Source organism: Anguilla rostrata, chromosome 3 (assembly GCF_018555375.3).
Source record: "Anguilla rostrata isolate EN2019 chromosome 3, ASM1855537v3, whole genome shotgun sequence".
Lineage (NCBI taxonomy): Eukaryota > Metazoa > Chordata > Actinopteri > Anguilliformes > Anguillidae > Anguilla > Anguilla rostrata.
The window spans coordinates 40,324,464-40,352,339 of record NC_057935.1 but is presented as its reverse complement, the minus strand read 5'-3'; the positions used below and the strand labels follow the sequence as shown (position 1 = coordinate 40,352,339).

The 27,876-nt window shown below is 39.6% G+C and overlaps 1 protein-coding gene and 1 long non-coding RNA gene across 2 annotated transcripts in view; both read left to right on the top strand.

The window, feature by feature from the left end:
* The window catches only part of LOC135250834 (uncharacterized), a 58,048-nt gene extending 50,209 nt beyond the window's left edge, over window positions 1-7,839 (top strand). The window contains exon 2 of the long non-coding RNA XR_010329024.1: window positions 7,250-7,839. This is a non-coding gene — a long non-coding RNA (uncharacterized LOC135250834). The remainder of the gene's footprint in view (window positions 1-7,249) is intronic.
* A 3,369-nt stretch (window positions 7,840-11,208) lies between these two features.
* The window catches only part of LOC135251934 (thrombospondin type-1 domain-containing protein 7B-like), a 174,436-nt gene continuing 157,768 nt past the window's right edge, over window positions 11,209-27,876 (top strand). Inside the window, exons 1-2 of the mRNA XM_064329817.1 lie at window positions 11,209-11,239; window positions 12,958-13,134. Coding sequence (XP_064185887.1) covers window positions 11,209-11,239; window positions 12,958-13,134 — 208 coding nt within the window. The remainder of the gene's footprint in view (window positions 11,240-12,957; window positions 13,135-27,876) is intronic.

Sequence of the window (27,876 nt, the reverse complement as noted above, 5' to 3'; positions counted from 1 at the left end):
CATAGTAACTTGCCACATATTGAATCAATGTAAATTTGAAAACTTATTAAAAAACAGTTAATATATTCAATACTTTGTTAGCAATCGCTAGCTAACTTTTTAATACTAGTAGTCAGTGATTAATTTGTAGGTCATGAGGTTCTGGAACAAAAAGTACCCATGTGAAGGAGGTGACCAAAACATCTCAGAGGTCCCAGAATACAAAAAAGAAAGAAAAAAGAGAGAAAAAACAGTGCCAGTGGGCAATTCTGTGGTGCTGTTTACACAACAATTATTCAATGAATACAAACACGTTATGAGATGACAGCAAGTTGTAAAAGCACAAAGTCCATAAGTTAAACTACAACATAACAAGTAGCAAAAGGAGTGTACAGTCAAAAGGAAATGGCACTCACAATAATAAATTGATGGAATAAAATTAAAATGGTTGAAAAGGACATGTTACTGAATTAGCATGCTAACTATGTAATGTTAGCTTGTAAAGTCTTTATTTTGATCCAGAACATAAACATTTGCTTAACCTTTTATTCATGTTTTTTGTTTATACACACATGCAGTACAAAATGGAACATTTCATTGGTTAAAAAAAAATAAGTTAAAAAAACTAAGAAATTTTCTTTCTTCTGGATATTTTACTATGTATAATCTGCATTACACCCATTAAAATAGGCCTTAATGTAGAACCCACCTTACAACACTTACAATACTGAAATGGTGCCGCTGCAGATCATTGATTTCAACCAGATTAGGTTCAGCTGCAGCCATTTAGAATACTGCCCCAGCATCCCCAGCGATCTCAGCTGATGTCTGCTGGGTCGACTGGGACCAGGTGTTAGCCGGACACGGAGCCTTGCTTATCAAACAGCCTCAGACTAGGAGCTTAATCCCCTTTGGACCCCCTGAACAGATAACATAATTCCACACCCTTATCAAACCACAGAGGAGGGTGCTGGGCAGCATTATTGACAGTCGACCGTATTGTGTTAATTATAAACTGGGTAACTGGGGTATAGGCAGTTGCATGGAACAGCTGAGCTGGTGGTTTAGCGATGGCTTTAGCATGCTGTACCATTCCATCGACCGGAAACTCATTTTGTTTGTGTGTGGAGGCTCTGTCCGTTTTGCTTCACCACTGCAATTACCGTGCTGGCTGGTCATTTTTGTTTTCGCTTTCCTTTCTTCTTTTTTTTCTAACCCATTGTTTTTTGTTCCCTGTTTGCTTTTCTCATTATTTCTTTCTATCTTTTTATCAGGGAAAGCCAAGAACTGCCCCCAAAGAATCAGATTAAAACAAGGGGTGACGATATGTTTTTCCCAGTCACTCAAGCTTTAGGTGCTTGTTCTGTCATCTTAAAACCCCACTTCGTCATTTAAAGCCAAACCACTGTTGAAGAAATCTAATTTAATAGTTATTTTAATGCAGTAGACTTGCATGTTTCAGCGAATGAAAAATGGAACTGTTGGTTACACTTTTGGCTGATTGAAAGTTTATCAGTCATGTATTACACTACTGACTTGACATGAGACATTTTTTGTTGCATGAAATTCTGTTCAAGGTTGAATGGCAGATGAACTACTGTGTAAAAGGTCAGCTGCGTGGACGTGATGTTAAACCAAATCGACTATGCGTCTTTCTTTATCAAAGAATTATCTCATTTTGTCACCTGCTCATTATTTCAGTTTATTTATCTGGGTTTTCAGTATACCACTGGTCCAAAGAGGAAAAAGATAAGCACACATATTATTGAACACTTCTTAGGTGTTCAGTAAATCTGCACCCAGAGTGACAGATAAATTAGGTATTTGTCCAAAGGCAGTAATAATCTTTCAACATCTTGCTTTGTACATGGGGTCTAATGGTCCTTAAGTGCACCACAGTAAGCTTGATGAATACACCCTTTATAACACAATACAAGCCTTTTCAGCTGACCAATGAATCCAGATTACCAGTGAAATTTATATCATTTTTATAAGTATGATATTCTTTTGATGATTTAGCATATAATGGACACTGCACTCTGATGTAAAGGTACAAAACTTCACATGGAAATTAATTGTTGTTAAATGTGTCTTACTGATGTAGGCTTATACAGTACACACAAAGCTGTCATAAGCCTGCCAAAACAGGCAGGCTTATGACAGCTTTTTTATTTTTACAAATTACACAGATTATCATATTGTTATTGTGCAAATAATTTCCAGCCACAAGTCAGCTCTCACTATGCCCATTTCCTGTATGAAGCACTACATTCTCAGTCTCCCTTGTGCACATACTATGGACTTGATATGCACTTAAGTAAGTCTTTCTGGTTAGGAACATCTGCTAAATTGCTAAATGTACTGCAGTGCAATAATTATCTGATTGCATAGTCGAGAAAATTGATTGGCATGTTGGGCCATGTACAATTTTAGCTGTTTTATAGAGGAAAATAAGCCAACTCTGAAATATAAACACACAATTACCACTTGCAATCAGTTAACTTTGAATCAATGATGAACATCAGTTTAATCATTTTTGATGAAAATCTTTTCCTGTTAGTTGATTTGATAGGTGTATTAAACAGATACTGGTGTTTGTGTAATGTTTCTTTGTTTTAAGGAGAGCAGAGAGGCCACCCTCCTTATGTATTTATTTATTTATTTTTTTTCACTCCAACAATAGGAAAGTAGAGAGTTATAGAAAGAGATGGGATCGTGGTACACAAACACGCGTGGCTGGGGATCAAACCCCTGGCTGCACGTTTAGCTTGCTAGCCATAGTGCTATCTATTTAATTGCGGTTATCTCAAGCACATGCATCCTTCTGTTCCATGATTATGTGCTTCAAATATTGCAAAAATGCACCATCTTTTGCAAATGACAATTTACAGATCCATTACACCTTCAAAGCACTTTATTGAACTTCTTTGGAAAGATTAACATTTCTCATTAATCTGTTTCGGAGGATGCGCTGATTTCATCTGGAGCACAGTTTGATCTATCATGCATGTAAGCAAGTGTACTAATTATAACTTCACTTTCACAACACCAGTGCTACGTGGACATTTATTTATGTTGTAAAATGTTATTGATTCTTGATTCAATGAATTTGAAGCCTGTGGTGTACTTGAAGTGCATGTTCTTGAGTATGTTTAAACAGAATATTAGTTCTGCTGTGAATCCATCTCAGTCCACTATATAATGAGGGTGTGTGTGTGTGTGTGTGTGTGTGTGTGTGTGTGTGTGTGTGTGTGTGTGTTGAGAACGGTAATATTTTGTTGTGTAATCGTAACACCTCTTATGACTCAAATAGCTTTTTAAAGAAATGATTAGCATTAGTGTGATTAGCATAGAAATTGAATGTATCTGATAATAGAAATTTACTCTATTACATTTTTTCTACTTCTTTGGGATTCAGCCATTCCAGTCCGACTTCAGATGCAGTATTTTTAGTTATTAAGATTATCAGATCCATTCTAACATTAAACAGAGCTAAATTCCTTTCTTGATACAATCATGTTGTTACAGTACATTGTTTAACAATAAGTTTAATATGAGGATAAAGACAAAAGACTTGAATTCTGGCAGTATTCCATGTTATGTTAATCTTTTCTTGTTCATTTGAAAATGGGCCAATCTGCATGAATGTAACTGAATTCCTCTGTGTGGTTCAGTATTTACATCTCAAACACCCAACAGGAAGAATTTGGATCGTGGCCTGATTGAATCTGAACAAGTGCTAATTGTTTTTTGTGAATCATTTGTTTACATCAATCACCTGTCCCTGACATTCAACAGCACCTCATATGGTAACATATGAACTCCTTGATATTTTATATTCAGTGATGTTCTTAATCAGAGATTATACCATGATGTCCTTTATACATGATTATATTGTGACGTCCTGATATTTTCCAACTTTCCAATTCCTGGTACTTGTCAAACCTGTCCTAGTCATTCATCTAGCTCTGATTGGTTTACTATCCAGCCTGTCATGTTTGAGGATAAACTACATTAGAAGCTGTGGATAGACTATCATTCAAGTGCATTTTCCATGAATATGTATTGGGTGTGCGCCATTAAAATAAGATATAAATTGACTTTGAAGTTTGGCTTCACAGCTTTAAACTAGAGTTGTCAGAAAATAATAAAACTGTTTCCAGCAACTAATGCAACTTAATTTTCTCTCCAAAGTGTCACACTAAAAGGGCCCTGTGAAGTTAAAAATAAAATCGCCTTATTGAAATCATTCAATACATATCAAACTGAAGAACTAAAAATGAACTGACAAACAGATAAGTAGAGTGAATCTCTTCTCTGTTTAATTAAGTCTTGCTGACTGGTGGTGTATTTGTTTCATCTTTCTAGTCATGTGAAAGCTGCCTAATGCATTTGTTTTGTGCCTCTCATTCATAAGACACCAATTTAATTAGAGAAAATAACAATTTAATTTTACCACTGCAATGTAAAATATCCTCTATATTTCCCTCAAAAATCAATTTCATGCAGAGAAAAGTAAGTTTTAATTTGTCTATATTTGTATAGCCTCCTGTTCAGTTTTATCACTTCAAAATTTCCCGTCGAAATGAATAATCGATCTAATTAATCATACTAATCTAGAAACCACATTGAAAAGCTCACTGACCAATGAATGCCATCTTTGTGATATTACTTTACATTGTATTTGCTGATAGGAAAACTGAAGAGAAGATGGAAAACTGAATTGAGCTTTAAATATTGTCGAGACTACTCAAATTTGCATTGAGTGTGACTCGATTACCACAAGACCACAATTTGGGGGATGACATACTTACTACTGGTGGTCGTCTATTCTGATTGGTCTATGCCTTCTCGAGCTCAGCTCATATTACATTCCCCCCACGTTCTCATTGCACATCTGATCTGTGACCTGTAACCTCCTCTGTGGATTTAGCCATCCATATCCGCACCTGCATGGGAGAAGAATGGGCCTGGGAGAAGATTGCATTGAAGGTGTAAACAACAACTAGTGGATTGATTGAGCTCACAGCCTCACCTGTCACATTCCACTTCCTTCATTACACCTCCCATCCAGCCACAGGATGTAAAAGTGTGAATGGCAGGTGCAGTGATAGCTGAAAATTCTACACAACTCCTCATATTGCTGTTTATGAAAAAAATGTCTCCCTCTCACAGGCCTGAATTCAATGTGACCATAATGCACTTTGTCCTTATTTAAAAAAACGATGTTTAGGGAACAATGCCAATGCCTAAAAAAAAAAAAACCTTCTATGAAAGGTCCTATACAACAGCCTGATAAACCCCTCATAAACATTGTGGGGATTGATGCTTACAAAATTCACACAACCCGTACATGATGTCCTATGTCCCCATATTCATATATAGATATCATATGTTATTGCTGTAACAATCTGATTATGTAATGGTAATACATTTTTTGGTCAGTCAGATGTAGAATTTATGAATGTTTAATGCATATTAAGATCATGTTTATGTATAACAAATTTACTCTGTACCTACCTTGTGTAACTTTACCTTATATTGCCTTTATACTGTATTTACATCAGTTTGGCCGTTTCTGACAACATTGTGGAAGGATGTGAAAATACAGCAATCACAGTCAGCTTGAATTGAGGCTTGTCCCTTTAAAGATGGGTTCCTTTGATCGGCTATTTCTCTGGCTTGTGTGTAATATCAAGGTTTCATCTAAGGTAAACATTTGAAGCCCTGAGCAGGTGGGTAATAACGGCAGTTTAGGGACTCGACGGGAGAGTTTGCGCTGCGACAATATCGTCCCCGAAAAGAGGCTTACTGCCATGTGCCACGTACCCTAGTAGCTGTCATTGCTCCTCCAGTTATCTTAACTGCTGTGTTTGCTACGATGTAAAGCAGAAATGCAAGTGCAAAAACTGTGACAAGCAAGTTTATGAAGCATCGTTTCTCATTAACACTGCCGTCCCCATGGTCTTGGTACTGTCGTTTGTACTAAGGGATTTGAAACGTACTGACTATGCAGAGTACTGATTTAAAGCAAATGTGTTTTAAATGCTCTCCAGGTGTTTTAAAGTTACGGAGATATGGCCATATAAGAAAGGTCTATATGAAAAGTAGTTCAGGGTTTGAGGTCTTACAGCACTGGGCAGTCTTTTCTAAATGTGAAGAAGACACGACGGCAGCAGTAATCTAAGCGAGTCCCCCACAATGCCGTAGTGGGACCCGGGCCCCGCGTCAAAGATCGATCCCCTTTTCGTTCTTCGCGATCGCGTCGCCCCCGCGGCTCCGACGCGTGTTCTGCGCGTCGTGCCGGCGACGGCGCGGAGACGCGAAACCGCACGACGTGGCGTGACACCGTTCGGGACAGGGACGGGGACGGCGACGCTCAAAAGCCCATGGAGAGGCGCGCTCGGGGTCAGCGAGATCCGAGGTCGCCGGAGCGTGGCGCGGAAAGTCAATAGCCGCGGGCGGCGGAGGGCGCCGCGGAGAAAAGGGGGGGGAGCGCGGCGTTAATGGAATCAGGGATTCGCCGGGATGAGCTTCGCGGACAGGACTTGCTCTGCCGGTGACAGGTAATAACTGAGCGTGGCCCTGGAGGAGAGAGGAGCCGCTCGTTTAGAATACGTCTGATACGGCTGCTGATAATGACAAATTGCTTTGCCATTTAAATCCCATCTCCAGTGCAGCCTTCTCTCTTTCTTTTTTGTTTTGTTTGTGAAAAAGATTTTCTCGTCATCCCTCGGACAGGCCGGCGCGCTTCACTCCTAATCCTGCTCCCGACTTTTTGTGGTTGAGAACCCGCAGCTCTGCAGTTATGGAGTTTAGTGCTGGGAAAACGCACCCGCGTTTCATTTCAGTGCAGATGATCTCTTTGAAGTTGCCGATTAAAGGTGGCGAATGTGAACATAATTTCTCTGATTTGGTTTAGCCAAGCATCAAAACCCCTCTTACACGGTAATTGAATTCGGGCCATGTGACTCGTTTGTGAGTTTGACGCGTGAAGATTATTAAAGAGCGGAAACAGAAGGGTTGATGGAGAGCCTCAGGTGTTGTTTTTACGCAATTGGAGTATGTGTAACTTTTATCATTTCAAAGAATCACTGCAATAACTGTAATTAGCGCCAATGTAATTAGCTGAACATTACCATAAACCCTGTACTCATCTGTATGGAACAGAGTGGAAAAACAGTGCTCGCTGTGGGCAATATTTATGTGGAGAACAGAGAGAAACCACAGCGGTTCAAACCAATAACCCTCTTCTCCTTTCTGCTCCTAGGCCCACTGGGTCCAGAACCTGTCCCAGGAGAGACTCTGAGTGGATATTTGCCACGGGGTTATCTGTGCCGGTTGTCAGGGATCCTGTGACGGACACATCTTTGATGCCCCCGTCTTCCACAGAAGCAGTCACTGAGGATTAGCTGCTGGATTATGTGTCAGGAGACAGGCACTGCTGCGTTTATCTCCCACCCTGACACCACCTCCATCGAAGAAGAGCCTCCTCTCCACCCACTCTCCCATCAGCGGGAAGTGATGACAGTTAGCCCTCCCGTTCAGGTACAGCATGGGGCGAAAGAGGCCTTCTCTTGAAGATTTTATATTTTTTTCGGTAGGATGTGTGTGCCTGCATACCAGCTCTCTGAGCAGCGCATCAGTCAGTAGAACTGTAAAGGCCTTATTAATTGTGCGTTCATTTCAGTGACGTCAAAGATGAACTGCAGGCTTGATTTTCAGTGATGTTAAAGATCATAGTGAACATGCTCTTCTGTGATGTCAAGTATTCGCCGCACTCAAGTGTTTCGGTGATGTGAAGGAAATCAGTCATTTCAGGATGAAAAACTAAAATAAAAATAATTTGTAAAAATAAAATATCAGATTTCTTAAAATATGCAACAGGAAGAGCTGATTTATGAAGCCGGCCTAGGAGTGTATTTGTATCAATCAATTCTCAAGTGGCACGCACTGTGCTAATGGGAGGGCCGGTCGTTCTGTTCCCCACCTGTCTGGTGCACGAGGTGTAGCTGGCTCTCTCCCAGCCTGGGGAGAAAGCACATCATTTCTCCCAGCACTGTTTGTACACCCAGCTGTGTTATCAGCACCGACTTCATAATGAAAACCAAATCAGATTTCTCCGTTTCAATGCTGCCATGCTCCCCTGCTTTCAGTTATTTTGGAGTATATAATCTCTGCGTGACTGTCAAGAGAGCTCATCTGTTTTTATGAATGCACAGATTTCATTTATGAATTCATTTGTGTGGGTATATGTCAGGGATACAGAGAAATCTAATCGCTGCTTGTTGCTGTCCTCTGCCCTTTCAGTAACTGGAGGCTGGTCGTGCTCAGTTGTGCGTTACGCGGGTTTGGGCATTTTGAGATTGCGTTTGATGTGCCTTAACGCACAAATCAATAAAACGATGATTGATTAATAACCCCCGAGATGTGTGGGTGAGCCAAATGAAATGGTAGGCCTCCTAAATGACCCATCCTGCCAAGGCACACATGGGTCAGTGGAGCCCCCTATGGCCTGGATTTAATACTGACCTTCTGGCCAGAAATAGTTTTGGAGTGGATTATAATTTGTCCTAGCAACACCCAGAGAGGGAGGGTTTTTTGCTGGCATGGCAACCCTTGCCTCCTTGCCGGCTAGAGACTTATTATGCCCATTGTGCTGGTATTGTAGTCCTGCAGAGCAGCGGCTTAGCAGTTGGAAGAATGGAGAATTGGCCAACAGAGTCCATATTCTGGATAGTGCTAGTGCTGGTCCTACTTCCTGAAATGGAGAAGATTCCAGGAATTGAGCAGGTCTCTGTTTACAATTATGCATTCTGAATTTGAAATGAAAGATGAAAACTTAAAGAAATACAAGCAAGATGTTTAAGTGAATATCACCTTTCAAGTGAATTTCTGTTTGTCAGATTTAGCCCTGCTGTGGCTTACCACTTCCTACTTTAAGTAGCGATGGTCTTGGAGTGAGAACTCCAACAGGCCATACTGATAGCTCTCCTCTGTGGTTTTGATAAATTTCACACCAAATTGCTCATACAATAAGAAAAAGGCTCTTGTTCCCCTTGGACAGAAAATATTAGTATTCTTTAAGTATAAAAATGCCTTTTTTTCTCTAGATTTAATAGAGTTGTTATTAAATCTCGTGTCACTGATTTAGACCAGGTAAGGGTAAGAAGACAGTTTGTTTTACATCTCTGTTTTTTTTTACATCTAACTGTGGCCTTCATACTTATTCATGTGTGCAAACTAAATGCATTATCTCAGTAATGCAGTCTAGGAAGAATAAAGGACTTTGGATTCTACAATGTTTCCCTCTGGCTCCCCATTTAAATTTTCATGATACTGTCCAAATGACATTGCCATATTCCTTTGGGTCGCTTAAGATTGTAAAAATACCAGGCAGAGAGCAGAATGCGGAATTATTACAGTGTATCTGGGGTCGACCCTGGCTGTTTCTGCAGGTCAGGATTATTCAAAGGCTTGCTGCAGGAAAGTAATAAAAACAGAATTTGCAGAAACTGGTTTCAATGGCATTGTATTAATAAAAAATCTATCACATGGTCAATTTGCGTAATGTGAGGTGAGATATTCTTTGCCAATCTGAATTTATTTGGTCTACAGAAAAGTTCAGTTAAGTCTGAAGATAAAACATAGAAACCATCTGTGCCTGGTTCTCTCAATATTGCCATGCCATGGTTGTGCTGCTGAATCATTATTGTTATTTCAGATGACTATTAAAGTATTATATTAGAAGCCAAGGATTTTTGTTGGTGGAGGGGGCATACAAGTAAATTGCTTTTTTCTTGGAAAAGTACCAATGGAAACATTAATGCGTACAGATAACAGAAGAGGAGATGCAGGTAGAATCCTTGATTTGACTGGATTGAATAATTGGATGTGGATCTATCCAACAATGTCGTCTGGGTTAAACAGGCTGGGAACAAATATAGCTCTGCTGTCTCCAGCCAAACTGGCTCCGGGCTTTTGTGAAGAGACCGGGATGATGGAACGGCGATAGGGCGGAAGTCAGCTGGACCCTTGCCACGGGCATTGCTCTTTTTTGCAATTGTTCTGTGCCTATAATCAAACGCTAATTATCGCAGCCACCTGTTTACCGAAAGCAGGCGCGGACGCGACGCTCCCCTGGCTGGCGCGGCGGTCGCGTGACGCGCGGAGGCCACGCGAAACCGCTAACAGCCGCCCGTTTCCCGTCACGAGTTCTGCTTGGTTTCATATCCCCGCACTCCTATCATACATTTCCAGCCACGCCACCAATTTCAGTTTCTGTGTATGTACGGAGCAGCTGCTGACCCAGTTATTCCGCAAAGGCGTGTGCGTGGTTCTAACGCACAGGTGGGAGACTGAGATGCTCACGGGAGAGGAGGGAGGACGGAGCGTACCTGAGCATCCAGACTTTCCGACACCTCTCGTTACACTCCCTCCACCAGGAGAGATCTTATCAACTGTGGAGAATCTGCACCACGGAGAACCCACAGCATGAATTTTAAACGTGGCTGTTTCAATTTGTTTATATTAAAATTAATGTAACCTTTATTTATCCGGGTTAACCTCAATGAGATTGTAATCTCTAACCAGATAGACCTTTTGCATTGTGGTGTTCTTTAGGTCACTATGGTCAGTAGCGCACTGTCAGCAGAAGGGAAATTGGATGAGGCTGAGAGATTGTACGCTGTATCCTCCACCCACCTCCCACCCCCACCCAGGGGAACTGGACTGATGCCCTGTCTGGCAGGCAGAAATGTGTGTCTGATTAGGAAATATTTACATGCACATTTACTTACATATTTGCATATCTATGTGTCTGAGTCGGGCATTTACATCTTATCAGCATTTAGCATGAGAGAGGGGTCACTGACTGCAGATTGCACCCAGCTGTATCTTTATCTGATAGGAACTACCCCCCCCCCCTCTCTCTCTCTCTCCCCCTCACTCACTCTCTATCTCTCTCTCTCTCTCTCTCTCTCTCTCTCTCTCTCTCTCAGTTCTCTCTCTCTAACACAAATTGGATTTTGCCAGTAGTGAAACACAGTAAAAGCAATAAGACACAAATCTAATTTTCCTGAATGAAATCAACCAACAACCCACCTGGCAGCATCTGGCTTGCCTGCGAACTGGAGTGAAATAATTCAGATGCATATTTAAGTTTAATAGTTATTGTCGGATCGACTCATATGTTTTATTCAGAGGCCCATAAAAGATCAGATGTACAAAATGTACTATGGAAAGAAAGGGGACAAGGAATGTAAATTCTACATTGTAAAAATACTGGGAAACTGCTGAAACCAAGAGAACACTGCATATTATGATACATTATCCTTCTAATGACACAGTAATCTAGGGATTGCTGGATTGTAGTCATTTGGTTGGCACATAATATCTGGCACATATAGAATCATAGTGCACCCATCCGAGGGCAGTGAAGTGAAACTGATTACCTTTGAATCATTTGCAATCTTTAAAAACAAACACATTTATTTTTATATTACATAAGAAATTGAGAGTTAAGGATGCGCTTACATTAACAACATTACAGTTTGTTCACTGCACTCCTGAAAAAGAAATTAAGTTTATGTTTATGCATTTTAATTCAAATGCTCAAATGTTTTGAAAGGAGTAATAGAAACCATTTTTTCTGCATGTGGTTCACAATGTTAGTTGTAATGAAGCATAAGTGTGCTCATTAATTTTTCTTTTGTTGCAGTATATTTAGCAAATTAGGAAAGCCAGCACTGATCCTTAAGCCACAGGCTGTGAATCAAGAGGGACATGAGGCAGAAGCAAATGAGCTGCAATTTAAATGTGCTCTAATATCCTCTATTACTTTTAAGCTGACACATCACTTTTAAAAAGGGGTTAATATCCTCCATTATTTCAAGGCCAGGACCTAGCTCCTAAAAAGGGTTAACATTTTCTATGACAGTGGTCCTCAATCTTTTCCAGAAAGGGCCTGTTGTTGGTGCAGGCTTTTGTTCCAACCATGCAGTTGCAAGCCTGATTCTAGTGATGAACCAGTAGAGTCTTTGCTAAGTACCTTGATTAGTAGAATCAGGTGCGTTACTGCTTGGTTGGAACAAAAGCCTGCATCCACACTGGCTCTTTCTGGATAAGACTGAGGACTCCTGGTCTATGACTTCAAGGCTGATATTGCCTCCTCAAAAGGGTTCATGTCCTCCATTACATTAAGGCTGATATCTCCTTCTAAAAAGGATTAATATCCTCAATTACTTAAAGTTAGACATCTCCTTCCTTCATTGTACATTTGTATAGTTCACTCCCTACCTTGGAAACACAAAAAGAAGAAACTGAAGTATGCAGCCAAGTGTTACAGGAGAACTTCAAGCATATTTAGGGCCTTCTTTACGAAAACCTTTTGTACGTGCAAAACATTTTAGTACACGCAAAACCAATAACATGATCAGTCATTGGTCATGGTCCCTATATTCCATCAATCATGGGTTGTTTTATTAGTTTTACATGTGCTAGAAGGTTTTGAACATGCTAAAGGCCTTAGTAATCAGGCCCTGAATTGGAAAATATCTTCTACTTCAACTTCATATGGTATGAATGCAATGGTATATGCAATTTTGTTGAATAATGCATTTATTTATCTTGCCCTCAACCACACACAATAGTATGTTGGGCTGCCATATGTGCCAAGGCATATTCTACAAGTTTCTGGAATTCTGCAGGCACAACACAACACCTCTTCCACGAGAAAGACAGCACGAGTGAATATTGTTATAAATGGGTTGCAGTACCTTTGTGGTTATGAGGGCTCTGCTAGGTTACAGTATGAACATGTTATTCAGTCTGCAGTCTGACCTTTCTCAGTAAATATTTCTGTGTAAATGCATAATATGTGAAACGACAGCTGTGTAGGTGGTACTGAATAAGGTTAAGTGGCAAGCAATCGAATGGAGGTCATATGATATCCTCATATGTCTCTGTTTTCTCCCTCAGGCATAAGACAGGACAGAAAGCCCACCTGCTGGACTATGATTCTAAAAGATGATTTTGGCGTTGTTGCCAGGACACGGCTGGCTGAGAGCTACCTTCTGCTTTTACTGCCTCTCCTTGTACTGCAAGCCAATGCAGATATGGAGATACCCAAAGAGACCCATTACACCTGGAAAACAGGTAAGAGCTGTCATTTATGGCTAACAGACTGACTAAGCTGTTCCCAGTCCACATTTTTGACTGATTTCATGTGTTTCATTCACATAAATTGTCTGAACTCAAATTACTGAATACTGTAGCATTACTGTCGTGTAAGAATGGAATTACTGAATAAGCACCTTCAGCTCTTTCCTGAAGTTACCACACTGTCATTGTAGTTACACATTTAAAATATACTTCATGGTGATCACATGGTTATAGAATTTGTGCAGCTGTCTATGGTAAACTGCCTTTTTTACATCAGAATTAGGAGATAATCTAATGTGTTTAATGGACCCATATGCACAAAACTGTTGTCTTATATTTCTTGGTGTAAGCATATGAGTTAGCCTAATTTACTGTATTTGAATGCCATCTGTTTAAAGGAGTGCATTTTACGTAATAATGACAATAAACCGCAGTGGTTGCTTGCTGTCTCATTTTTTATCGCCTAACTGTATATATAGGGCACAGAATGCATATATTAAAGTGTTACTCAAAAATAATTGGATTTCCATAGAGATTCGCCGTTTAGCTCAGAACAAGGTGATTCACACGCAAGAAATCTCTCAGGGAGTATAATTTCCCCAGATTTTAAATCTCCACAGCTCAAAGAAGGAGGTGGTGGGTATCACTGCAGGTTACAAGGCTGTTAACATAATCATGTATGTTTTCCGGTAGATTGTCTGTCTATAGCGGCAGCACTGAGTGAAATCTCGTATAATGATGTAGAGTAATCTATTCCCAGGTTTCAGAGCTGTAAGGAATGACGTACTGCCATTTCTTTTGGATTTATGACCAAGGTGAGAGCATGTAGAAGTAAGATAGAATACATGCTGTGTAGATTGTTTTAATCACAAAACAATCACATGGCTTTGAATATTAATACTTACATCATGTCAGAGGAGATATATCTTTTGGGTTCTATTACTTTTATTATTTAGGGATTGCCCATGTGACTCGTTCCCCCTGCATCCTCTTTCAGCTGAAAGTAGAGTATTTTTTAAAGTCACGTCAATATAAATAACAGTGTTGCTATGTTTAAAAATGTCTGATGTTGTGAATTGCATTGTTGTTGGTAGCACATTAAAGTTGCCTGGCCATTAAAATCTCTGACTGCAATTAAAAGTAGTTCTCTTCTCTTCTCTTCTCTTCTCTTCTCTTCTCTTCTCTTCTCTTCTCTTCTCTTCTCTTCTCTTCTCTTCTCTTCTCTTCTCTTCTCTTCTCTTCTCTTCTCTTCTCTTCTCTTCTCTTCTCTTCTCTTCTCTTCTATGCTGCTTGATTAAGGCCACTGCCCCTGTTGTCTACCTGGTTGTGTATGGGAGTGTGCGTATGTGAAATTGCTGCACTTTGCTTTCGATGCACTCAAAATGATACTATTCGTCATATGCTTATAGAGCGTGGGCAGCGCCATCTTGTTGTATTGTTCTGAAGTTATTTAGTGAAATGGCAGTGTAGGTGACACAATAAACTAAGCTACAACGTGCGTCACTTTTTCCCATGGTAACAAGTTGCATGTCCAGTTGTTTTTCTCCCCTTGCTTGGGTGGGAGGCAGATGGCCAGGGTCCAATAGGCATGCTTCACTAGTGACGTATATCTATATATCAGTGCCTGTGTCGGGCAGCCAACATTATACCTCTCCTAGAGTAAACCTGAAAAAACTCCCTGTGTGATTAGCACTTTCATTTCTTACTCTGCGGTTGGGTAATGATTGTAGCTCCAGATGCCTCCAGAGTAATAAAGAGATTGATTAAATTCACTTGAAAGGGCATATGTTCAAAAGACGATCTAATCAGAACAACAGGAATGAGGATTTGACATCCTTGAAGTGCATGGCAGGCTTATTGTGATGGCAAGCTGCTACAGGAGAGGAACCATGGAACCATTTGTGAGGGAATGTGTTCCACTCCACACACGCACACACACACACACACACACACACACACATACACACATGCACACACGAGTCTATGGAGAAAGTTGCATAGATTTCCCCTTTAATGATGAGACTTTCAGGCTAAAACTACAAGAGGCACTATGAACCAAATATGACTAAGCTGAACTAAAACTGTGAGCTACACACTGGGACCTATTTTTACAGTCAAGGGACAATTGTCAAACAATAGCCCGAATGCAAGACACTTCCAAATTAGAGTGTGTTCAGTTGAATTTAGGTACTTTTGTGACCAGGCTTCAGCGCAACTGTGGCGCAGAGCATGATTCAATAAAAATAAATTAATTGTGAGTTTGGTGCCAACCAGTCCATCTCATGTCTTTACCTTTAAACACAGTGTGTTAGCGCAGCAGCCAATTGATAATTGTGTCATGGCCAAAGAGCGTTATGCGAGGCTCTGTCACGAGCCTCTCTGCTAACCATTACTCATGATATCAAAACAAAGGTGAGACTGGATCGTTTTAATTTTCATATTCATTTCCCCCTCAAACAAAATATACTTTCCATTTATATTCCAGTGCCGAAAACTATAATAAATGGTTCCCGTGAACAACTCCACTGGGTGAATATTCCCAGACTGGCCAGGAGCAGGAGGCAGCTGGCAGAGACAGCCTCCAGTCAGCCTCTCTCCTGTGCTGCTGCCGCTGCTGTTTCAACTTGGCCTGCTAACAGGAAAGAAGATTCACGTTTAGTTTTAATTTACTATAGCTTTCTCTTTGTTTCTTTTTGGCAGTTTTTTTGTGTTATACCACTATTTAAAAAAACAACAACAAAAAAACACTACTTCCACTAAGTTGTATTAATTGCAGACATGCACTTGATAAGATGAATGTACACTCACTAGAGAAAGACCTCCACAGCCAACCCATCCCTGCTCTCTTGTGCATTTTTTTGCATATATTTATACACAGCTTTTGCATTTTTTATATCCATCTTTGCAGCTGGATATAAACTGAAGCAATTCAGGTTAAATACCTTGCTCAAGGGTACTGTGGCAGCATCCTACCTGGGAATTGAACCAAGCGCATTTCCCAAACCATCATGCTACACTTCCACCACTATGCCTACCATGTAGAACACAGCATCTCACAGAGATTGTGCTGTCTTTCTGAGGGCTATATTATACTGTATCACCCTACTGCTCTAAATATTTGAAATAGATTTTTAACATTCCAAACATTCCAAAGTTCACTCGATCGTTGACCAAGCCCTGCCAAACACACACATAAAAGCAGGTTGTCAGTGTGATCTGGGTTTAGTGTATGAAGTAAGTTCCCAAGATTTCAATGGATAGCCACTGTCCCCCAACAGCCACTGTAAATGGGCTGTCTGTAAATTTGTTCCCTGTTTAGTGCCACCTCATACCGTGTCACATTATGTACTCTATTTTAATGTATTGACAGTTATGAAATTAACATATCAAGAAGCAGTGCACCGGAATTTAACAAATGTTTATCTTACACTATTTGACGAGTGCTCACCCGATCTCCCACCTTCCTTGGGTCTCATTCATGTGGCTTTCATTGATTAGCTCCGTATAAGTGCATTGCCCAAATAACCTGCATTTTGTGTTCATGTGTTCATATGTGTGCATTCATAATGCCACCGAAATAGCTCAATGCACCACCGTTTGTGTTTGAAATCTCACCTGGGTTGGGTTTAAATGGAGAATTAATTATTCAACGCCAAACTTGCACAGTGCCAAATGTTTCTATTGACCCACCCTGTATTGTGCCACCCAACCCACGTTGATGGAAATGGGTTTATTGCGGTCCATGAAACTACGAAGCTTGGCGTAAGCAAAAATGACTCTGTTTCAGCAAGGTAGAACTAGCAATTCCACTTGTGCCCAGGTGCGTTTGCGCGTGTTTTGTCATCAAAATATGGCGCACTGAGTTGAATCCAACCTGTGCCAGTGCCGACCATGGCTGGTAGCCTCACAGGACCGGTGTATAATTGACTTCACATCACTCAAGAAAATGGGAGGGACACCGTCAGTAGGGATAGCCAGCTTTGTTCAATGCTCGAGCAACAACTACAGGCTGTCAGGGCTCCGGTGGCAAGGTCTCCTCAGAATGGGTCTCCTCCGCCCCTGCTTCGTGTGTGCGCAGCGTTGTGTGTGAAAAGAAGCAGTTGGCTGGCAGGCATGAGTTTCGGAGGAGAACCGCAGATTGGCAGCAGTATATACTGTAAATACTGGTAAATACTGTATGTCTTTGTCCCAAACATTATGGCACTCACTATATATCTCTGTAACAATGTAATCTTGTAATCTAAATTTTCTGAATGTTAGTCCAGATACATACAGTCTGTGTGACAATAGTAGACAATGACTATGGGCCTGCAAGTATCTATAGAACATATCCATTTTTTCTAAAAAAAAGTACCATTGCCATTACAGAACTGTAGAAGGTAAATGGGGTTGATAGGAGATTAGGTATTTGAAAGGATATAATTACAGTAGAATCTCAGAAAAATGAACCTCAGAGTAATCAGTTGAATAGGGTATGAACCCAGGAGTAGCCCAAGCAATTCTGCCTACATCTTCAGTATCATACAGTGCAGAAATTATCTTTGCTCTTATCACTAAGACTAGAAGTTATCAGTAAATTGAAACGCACTTTCCATTGTTAAAAACGGAGATACACTTCTCCCACTGTAACTACATTTTTATAATATACATTACAGGATTATGGTGGATAAATTGGATTTATAATATATCTTTTTATAAGTTGTATAAGTCTCTGACTTTCAAAAATAAACTTTATTGGCAGTAAACTTTTTATGCATTATGCCATTATATGGTTTTGGAAATGAATACATTTATTAGTTCAGTCTTATACTCCACTCAGTGACAGATGTTTTGAATCTTTTAAAAAATACATCGGCAGTCATCGTTTTTGTTAATTAAAAATGTGTCTGTCTTTTTCAGTGGACCTGAGTTGACTTTTGTCTTAAGCATGCTTTTATGTTTTTGACAATTTTAATTTTACATTTTGTGTTACTTGTCACATTTCTCTTCAGAGGCCTATCATTAATGCCATTTTCACAACATCCTGGTCTCAAACTTCACACTCTGAACATTTATTGCTATAATTGTGAAAACAAATGCCGCTGCTTTTACCATGTTGTGACTGTCAGTCAAACTTCAGTGACAGTTGCAGCCTTTGTAGAGTGCTATGTTTGAGTAAACTGTAAAGTATAAAATGCTTTGCTTCTGAATTACCAACCATCATAAAACATGTAAATGTGTGAATGTCAGACATTGATCCTATTGATTTTTTTATTTTTAGGTTATTTCCTATTGAACAATACCAAGATGAAGTCCTTCTTAAATTACAAGATTTAAAAAAAGCCTTGTTCAGTTTGTTTTTTATTTATTTATTTTTTTAAAGTGACTATGAATGCACGTATTATTAGGGTTAACTTTAGGGTATAGGGAATATTCAAAGCATATTCATCAGCATAAATAATGACAGGAGGAATTACTGACACATTTGATCACAAATTTGATGACACTTCCAGATCACACTTTTCTTAGTCAAAGTCTTTGTTGACTCAAACTAAGACATCAAACTACACATTTGAATTCAGGAAGTTGTAGTACTAGAGCACTTTTCCCCCATGTGTTTCCTGGATTATGTTTATTTAAATAGCCAGATGATAGATGTGCACTTAGGGAGTCACACCCAAAGTTTGGCCCCTTTTATCTAGTGTTATCTCTGCAGCACTTCCTCAGAATAAAAGTTTGTATAAACATGGAAAACTTATTGGTTGGAAAATGAAATTACTGCTCAGTGGCTGTTCTCTAAGTAGTCAACAGTGGTTGTAAATGTAATGAAATTGATTTAGTCAATGTGATCTTATACCAACTTAAACTTGAACTAATTAATATGAGTGAATTAAACTTTAAAATGAAAAATATGAAGAAAGTTTAATGTTTAAAAAAATATTATTCAATACTGATCAGATTTAGTAGTAAATTACTATAAATTTAAAAGTTTGTATGTCTCTATTGTTAAAACACAGTTCAGTTAGCTAATTAAGAGGGACCAGAAGCTATAGTTTGAGGATTGTGTATGATGTATGAGGATGGTGTTTCAACATGAGATGAGGATTATTCTACAGGTAAAAGTGTGTGAGGCAAGTATACTTTCTGGAATACATATCTTGTTGCATTCACTCATGTTCAAATACTGTATATTTCTTTCACTATCTGAATAAAAAGCTCTAACATATGCTCTTGTTCCCACAATAATTGCTTGTGATGGCTATGTTCACGTTTATTCTATCCTGAAATATAGCAGAATGCTAGGCTAGGCTCATTAGCTTGCTAACTGGTTGCTGATATTTGTTTGCATATGTAGGTATGGTCTGTTTGATTAAGGTAGCTATCTTTGACAGTCTTCTCATGAACATCACACTTGCAAGAACCTAGTGCAAACAAGCTTTATGTCCTAGCCAGATCTGGTTCAAATAATCATTTTAAATATCTCACAGCCATTCAAATACATTTATTTGCCATTATGTATGTATAAAATATGTGTGTAAGTAAAATGATTTAATTTATTTTGTCATTTTGAAATGCTTTATTGTAGATTATTTTATTGATTTCAAAGCATTCAAATGGCAAATATTTGAAACAAGATAACAAATATTTGATATTTCATTTTATGAGGTCACCCCTTGGTTGTCCATATGAGGCTTGTAAATGATATTGGAAATGATATTAATTCACTAAGATGTTTTTAAAGATATTTTTATCCCCAACCTAGGGGTGGGGGATGGGGACTGGTACTTAGAAATAGTTAGAAGAATCTATTCAGTATGTAACTGTGACTAGGTTACATTCAAATAAGGAAACATATGAAATGATTCATTTGCAGCAAGCCAGTCTGAACTCGCCCCTCAACTTTTAACACCGGACACTTCCGTCTGGTCCCCGGGGTTGTGACTGGCAGCTATACTCATACCCCACGTGTTAGAATGTGTTAGAGGGGCTTTATACAAAAAATGCACATGACTAACTTACATTGTTTTACTTTTCTGAATTCCTTGTGTATCTGTTACATTAATACCCATGTTATGCTCTTTTATTATTGTAAACCATCATATGTACACTGCCTGGCCAAAAAAAAAAAGTAGTTGTTTTTTTCGACAGTGCCCACTGTACAAGCCTCTGGAGGAAGTGTTATGATCTGGGGTTGCTTCAACTGGTCAGGTCTAGGCTCAGCAATGTTATGCGGCAATAAAAAGTCAGCTGAGTACCTGAATGTACTGAATGACCAGGTTATCCCATCAAAGGATTTTTTCTTCCCTGACGGCACGGGCATATTCCAGGACGACAATGCCAAGATCCATCGGGCTCAAATTGTGAAAGAGTGGTTCTGGGACCATGAGGAATAATTTTCACACATGAATTGGCCACCTCAGAGTCCTGACCCCATTGAAAGTCTTTGGGATGTGCTGGAGAAGACTTTACGGAGTGGTTCGACTCTCCCGTCGTCAATACAAGATAATGCAATTCTGGCCTGAAATAAATGTGACGTTGCACAAGGTTGTCAAAACAATGCCACGACGAATGCGTGCCATAATCAAAGCTAAAGGCGGTCAAACGAAATATTAGAGTGTGTGACTTTTATTTTTGGCCGGGCAGTGTATATCCACAGGGCCATTGCACATTAGTCTCATAGGCTTTTAGCGTCTTATAGTTGTATCATGATTTTGCACATTTTGCGCCATGCAAATTTAATGCAGACAAATGCACACCGTATAGTACAGCTTTCCAATAACACTGCTCCAAACACTGCACCACAAATACTGGTGCACTCAAGAAGGCCCTTTATGTAGCTGTACTTATTTCCCGATCAATCTTGTGTGCTAAGATACCAGACAGACCATTCTCTCCACTGACAGAGGGTGGATCCCACAAAGTTGCAGATATCTCAAGAGTGGGGTTAGAGTCAGATGATCAATACACATAGAAGAGGAGGAGTTAATGGCTAGTTTGAGACGCTCTCTTATTTCATGAAACTCATTCAAAATTTCTCTCTCATATAATAGGTCCTCACGATAAGACCACACATGATGGCACACATGGGGCATTACATCATGTAAAGCCAATGAATCATGTCCAGTTCCTTCAAAGACTTCCTAAGGCACGTATGCCCCAAATCTTCACTTCATAATACAATTCTTGCTGTTGTGGGCTGGTTAATCTGTTCATAACTGATGAATCACTGTAAATTATAATCACATTAGATGGTTACAACATATGACAGTCAGCCAGTTGAAACCATGTGGCATGCCACAACATTGATTTTCCAGTCACATTCCCATTGCAGTAAGTGCTCTTATCTCCCCTGAGCCCTCTGTCACCACAACTTTACCTTCTGCACAATTGCCCCAATTACGCAATTTCCATCTCTTCGCCTGCCAGTTCTCACCAGCCATGTGAGATTCCTGGTTGCTACAGCCTGCAGGTAAACTTTGGTTTTGGAGACGTGTCATTGCAATTAAAAGTTTGGCTAGAAATTTTGTCCCTTTCTATTTGGTCACCTCAGCTGAAGATATCCAGTTTATCCTTCTGTTTGTTGCATGTTTATCTGTTAACCATAGTCCTCCTTGTGTTTCCCACAAATGCATAATGAAAGGTGAATATGTCAACGCTGCTGGGATTTACTATCCCCAGTATCCTTGCAGTGTCCAGGATTGATTCACTTTTTGATGAGCTGGCTTTCTAGGCCCTCGCAATGATCAGATTATTATCGTCAAATATCTGCCTAGATCAGATTAAAGGCATGTCCATACTCTGGACTGTGCAGAGCTGCAAATTGCTTAAAAAAATAAAAATAAAATAAAAATTAAAGCAACAATTATAGTAAGGATTCCTTTGTATTGAAGGTTTGAATAGAAAAGCACAGGTTTAAATATACAAACGGGTGACAAATTAAAGGAAAAACCAACAGGTGGTGTCTTAGTAAGGTGCTGGGTCACCACAAGCCACCAGAACAGCTTCAATGCACATTGGCATAGATTCTCGAAGTCTCTGGAACTTTGTGACTGAAGCTCCTGCCATCTGTGCCCCAATAGTGAACCCTTTATCAAAGTCACTTAGATCTTTTCTTCTTTCCATCTCAACAAAATTGAGGTCAACTGGGCCTACTGCACATTTTTCTGCATGCCACAGAGCATGATAGGATGTTAATTGCTTAATTATATCATGCAGTACACCTGTATGGAAGCATCTGCATTCGTATTGTTTCTCTACTCATTTATTAGGTTTTTTCTTTAATTTGTATAGGGCAGAAAAATGATTATCTTAAGTTTAAATTGACTGTTATTATTTTTAATCAGTTGAGTTCTGAATTTCTCAAATTTTGGTACTTTTCAGGTATGTTTGTGGCACAATTAAGATCTAACAGCTGTTGAAGTGCAACCCCAAGAATCTGTGTAGGAGAGAGGGAAGCTATCTTGAAAAACAGAGAGTATTTAATTGGATTAAATTTCCTCGCTTGTTTGTGTCAGCATATAAATCACTCAAAGGCATGACGTCATATTCAGTTCTGCTAGTGCATACCTCAGCAACACATTGCATTCATCATCATTAAAACTTTTTCTGAGGCATTTAAGATTTTTAGACATCAAAGGAAAGTATAGGTTACCCATGACTTTTGAATCAGTTTGCTTTAGATTTGTAATGAAAACTGTTTTTAGGGACAAAGTTATTAATATTAATGTGGCTTAAAAAAACTGTTAATCTACAGAATTGAGAGCCTTTAAATACTGACCAAGAGACCAGAACCCACAGCTCTTGGAAGTGGAGACTTGTGTTTCTAAAGAGCTACACGGCTTTGATTTTCATGCTAAAAACATATACTCTGAAATAGACCCCTCTGTTTGGAGCTCACTTGCATGGTTCCTGGTTTTTGTATTCTCTGCAATGCCGGCAGTCTGTTTTGAAGCCGTCTCATGAATGATTCTTTCTTGTGGTCATGAGCTCTCCGTATTGTCTTTCAATGTGAAACTTTTTTTCTGGAATACAGTTTGATTTTATGCATTTTTTTTCAAATAAGGGCTTCAACAAAACAGCAATGAGCTGAGGCAGAAAAAGACCTGTAGACACTGGAAACCCACGCCTCTTAACAAGCCTATATGAAAAACTGGAATATCTCAGGGATTTAAATGACCAAAATGCAGAAAGACATTTGCCTAAGTACAATAAAGGCAGTATCTAGACAGCATTCTGTGCACCAGAGTTACATTCTGCCTTTTATTCAGTGCAAGGCTGCAGAGTGGCAGACTGAAATGAGGAGTGTTCTGCTAATGCTATTGTTGCAGACTCCTCACTGTAAGAGAATTACAGGCAATTTATCTTGGTAGACCTGATAAAATTGAGCTCTGCCTGACATGGGCTAAAACTTGGATAAAATTATTGTGTGAAAATTGCATCTTATTTTTATTTTGGTTTTGTTTTGAAACACAATTATTCAGCGTTTGTAGAGATGCACAGATAAACTCCCTTGGGAAGCCGTGGAGCTTTATCTGATAAATTCTCCCTGTAGACTACAAACAAATTAAATGTGAGAAACTTCCAGTCAAGAGAACTGGCTCTGTGGCTATGATTCCACAGAATGAGAAATCAATAAGGGTTTCATTAAGAAAGGAGAGTTCATCTGAAGCCTTTGTTGCAGTACCACAAAGTAACCCAGAGAGACCTTGCTTCAGTCAGCTCAAAGAAAACCCCCGGCAAACCAGCTATTTTGCTCTATTTTACTTTTGATTCTTCTACGTTATTGATCTTGTTTTTTTATTTATAATATATATATATATATATATATTTTTTTTTTTTCAAAAGCTTTGAACACCAAAGATACTAATCATAGATTGTGTGTGTGTGCTTATGTTTTTCTAAGTGCATTATATCGAGGGTGTGCTGAGGGAGACAAGAGCCCTGACACTCTCTTACTCCCGCTGTAGGGCCAATAAGTGAGACAGTGCACAAGTTCTGTTTGACTTCATGAATTAATTTACACAACCTTCACAATAAACTGAAACCTAACCTTCCCCCTCTCCCCACCTCTCCAAGGTACCCTTACAAGTACGGCCTAATTGCTACTGTTTGGATCAAGGTTAGGAAATTCAATCCTGTGCATTGATTTGAAGCTAAAAATAAGTTGCTCTAATTAGCGATGATAATAAACGGGACACAGCACCACCAAATACATTTTTACCTTAACAACCAGGCTAGAGGGAAGACACTAGATACATATCCATACTTTGAATAAATTTTCTTCTGTATTTAAAAAATATTTTGTCTTTGTGTTTATTAGAAGTGGCAATGTACTGCATACTATCGCATGGTTTTGTCCTTAAAAATGTTACTTACAGAAAACAAAAGGAAACAATAAAGCAGAGAACCCCAAGGACAGTTAATGTGTGTTTTCACTTGAATCATGTGAAATTCAAATAGAAAATCACATGATTCAATTGAAGATAGAATCATCAGGAAAGACAAGCTTAAGTAATTTAAAATGTTCTTTTTGTTTTGTTAGCTTAGAAAACAACAACTAAATCAACTCACCATCCTAACCATCAATGAAAATCTTGGTTGTAAATCTTCGGGAAATAATTTAGCTCAGTGCTTTTCTCTGTATGTGCAAGGTTGCATCAGTGAGGTGCAATTCTCTGAAAGGGCTGGTACTCAATTGGTTTCATACTTTTGTTCCTGCGTATAATGGAATGTCTGACATGGTGTTGCAGTGTACTGTTCCCATGGTCTTTTCATTGTAAGTCCTGGTCTACTGACGAATTCTGAGCTTTTCTGTCTTTTTTTCCCCCAAAATATTCCAATGCGGTGCTTCTTTCTGATGATGGAAGGAACACCATGCTTCAGCAGTTCGGTGAATGAATGCGTTGCCATGGTTTCACACTGCAGACCTTACAAAAACTACCAAACCTGCCCACTTTAAATCAATCTGGAAATATGCGCGAGTCTCAGATTTGTTTTCTTTTGTGAAGTCTTCGACCCCATACCCCATACGACACATGTTTTTTAAACGCTGAATGTTTATCTAAACTGATAGCTCAAATAAAGCCAATCTTTCATTAGCTGACCCGTTTAATTATCACAATATCCAGGAATCGCACAGGTTTTCTATTGCTGAAGCACTTGAGTACTAATGCCCTCCCATAATAAGCATGTGCCACCCTCAAAGCAACCTTGATGGAACGCAAGTGTGAATTTTAAAACGTCTCTTCGCATGGATCAGGCAATCGGGTCCTCTCAACCCCACGCGGTGCTTATGTCATTTTGGGATTGGAGCTCATTGAGGATGTCATAAAAGCTGACGTCTGGTCTCCTGGGAACCGGCGACAAAGGCATTCTGAGCACTGGATTCAGAGTCCCCTGGGAAGAGTTTGAGTGAACAGTCAGATTTCAGAGTGCCTTCTGCCTCCCTGCCCCCTTCTGAAGTTGTGCAGGGCTTTCATTTCACTCAAATGCAAAGCATGATTCTGATTCTCATGTGGTGCACTCTAACGCCGAAAGAAGAGCCTGTTCTTATGCATGAGGCACTGCCTTTCTTGGGGAGAAATTATATATTGAGAATACATTTTTTTTAAAGGCACAATGCATTCAATCATTTGAGGTAAATATGAATTATTTTGTTATCATTCAAATTATATCAGAATGTGACACATGGACAATGTGACAGTTGCTGCTTGGATTGAAAGCCTTTATATTCACACTGAGATGCTGATGAATATTTAATTCAATATCAGATGCGGAACAGAAGTGTGTTCTGCACTCAGATTAATTGAGGTTAATAAACATTCAAATGTATGTTTTCTAATTAATTTTTCATCTTTATTTTCTCTTTTCCCCCTCACTGTGGACAGCCCATGTGTATTTACAGTAAAGGTCTGTCTCATTGCTGCCACTTCTTTTTACTCCACCTTCTACTGACTGAGTTGTGTAGTCATTGCATTGGAAGCATGTTGGCACAAGCAGTGTGCAAGCCCTTAATCAACCAGAAGAATCTCTCTTGGTGCAGTGAGACAGTAAGACAATTTTTGGAACAATTATGCTTGGCACTGCCAGACTGTAGAGTCCACTGAAGCCCAGAGTTTTTACAGGACAGAACTTCTGCATGCCCCATTTACTTGAATTTATGCAATAAAGAAATGGATGCCAGGTGCAGGAATCGGTTACAAATTTCACTGGCTTGAAATCTTATGAGGGATACAGTAACTCTTGGCCGGTTGCACACTTTGTTGACGCTTCATGGAAACCATAGAAGAACACAGTGAACAGGAGCGAATGATGGGAGAAAGTAAGAAAGGAAAATCATCAAGGCACTGAGTGAAGTAGTAGGTGGGATTCTCTTATCACTGATAACAAAGGTGTTGAGCTGAGTTAGGAGCAGCTTCTGTCTCATTTTTAGCATTCATGCAGTTGAAAAACAAGGTCTCCCATATCGTAAGCCAGTATTTCACAAAGACACAGAATAATTGAAGTTAAACATCAAGGCAGCAATATCCATTTGCTTTATGCAGCACAGAATGATCTCACCCTATGCAAAGCGCCAATCTTCTTCATTTGTAAATCTTGGTGTTAAGCATGTTTGCACAACTTTTTTAGTCAGTTATGTGGGCATTTCACTTTACACTGGCAGTTCATATGAACCTTCAGAAAGAAAGAAAAAGCAACTTAGCAATGACAGACTGCAGGCTGAAAATGACAAGAGTGCCTAATGTGTATGAAGACCAATAATGAGGAAAACTACATGCACACAACACTGCTTCACATCATAATAGCAATAATAACAATAGTATTCATTAGCTGAAAAAGTTACTGTAGGACTGTCTTAAGGCTTGTAAAACAAACTCTACAAGCTAAATGAAACACCCCAACCCCCCACCCCCAATGAAAGGAGTAAAAGAGGAAAAAAGTGTTCTGTGGTTCTGGAAAAGTGAATTAATGATCTTCTCGACTGAGAGGGGGGAATGCTAATTGAAGTGCAGTGAAGTAAAAAAAAAAAACTATTTGAAGGGAAAATAAAAAACTTGTTTTCACCAGGAAATGATTTTCAGCACCATACATAATTCCTTGCTCAAACACTTTCCCTTTGTCCTCAGATGTGAAAGACTCGATTCCCTTAATATTAAGATTTACTGTCCGTCCTTCTCACACCTCAGTACTGTGACTGAATGTATTGCCCCTCCCTGCAAGGCAGTCAGCATTGTGCACCTGGCCTGGGGTGAAATGTGAATGCCCCTACATGGCCGCTTCATGGCATGGAGCCTAAGAATTTTGCACATTCCAATTTCCTGTGGACTGCACCCAAAAGACCTTACACGAACAATGCTGTTTCTTATCATTGAAAAGTTTATTTGCAGCCTCTGTGCTTCGCAAGTGGGCGCCTGTCTTCTCAATCGGAGGCGCAAATCTGTTTGTGAAGAGAGGGGATGTCGCCGAGCGTCCGCAGCGGGCAGAGCCAGTCAGCTCTCCTGATTTTCTGGGGTAAAGCGATAAAGATTAAACGTCCTCTTTGTCAGTAGCAAAGCCAAGCAGTTCCGACAGATAAGAGCGCACAGATTGACTGGGAGACGACAGAGATCTGAAGAGAAAAGCTAAGCGTCACGTGGCTCCAGAGCTGAGAGCTCTTAGCAGACTCCCACCGTATCCATGCTTGGATTTAGTCAGATGTCAGAAACTGGGGAAATGTTCAGATTTTGCTTATGCAAAACAGTGTGATGCTTTTTGCTG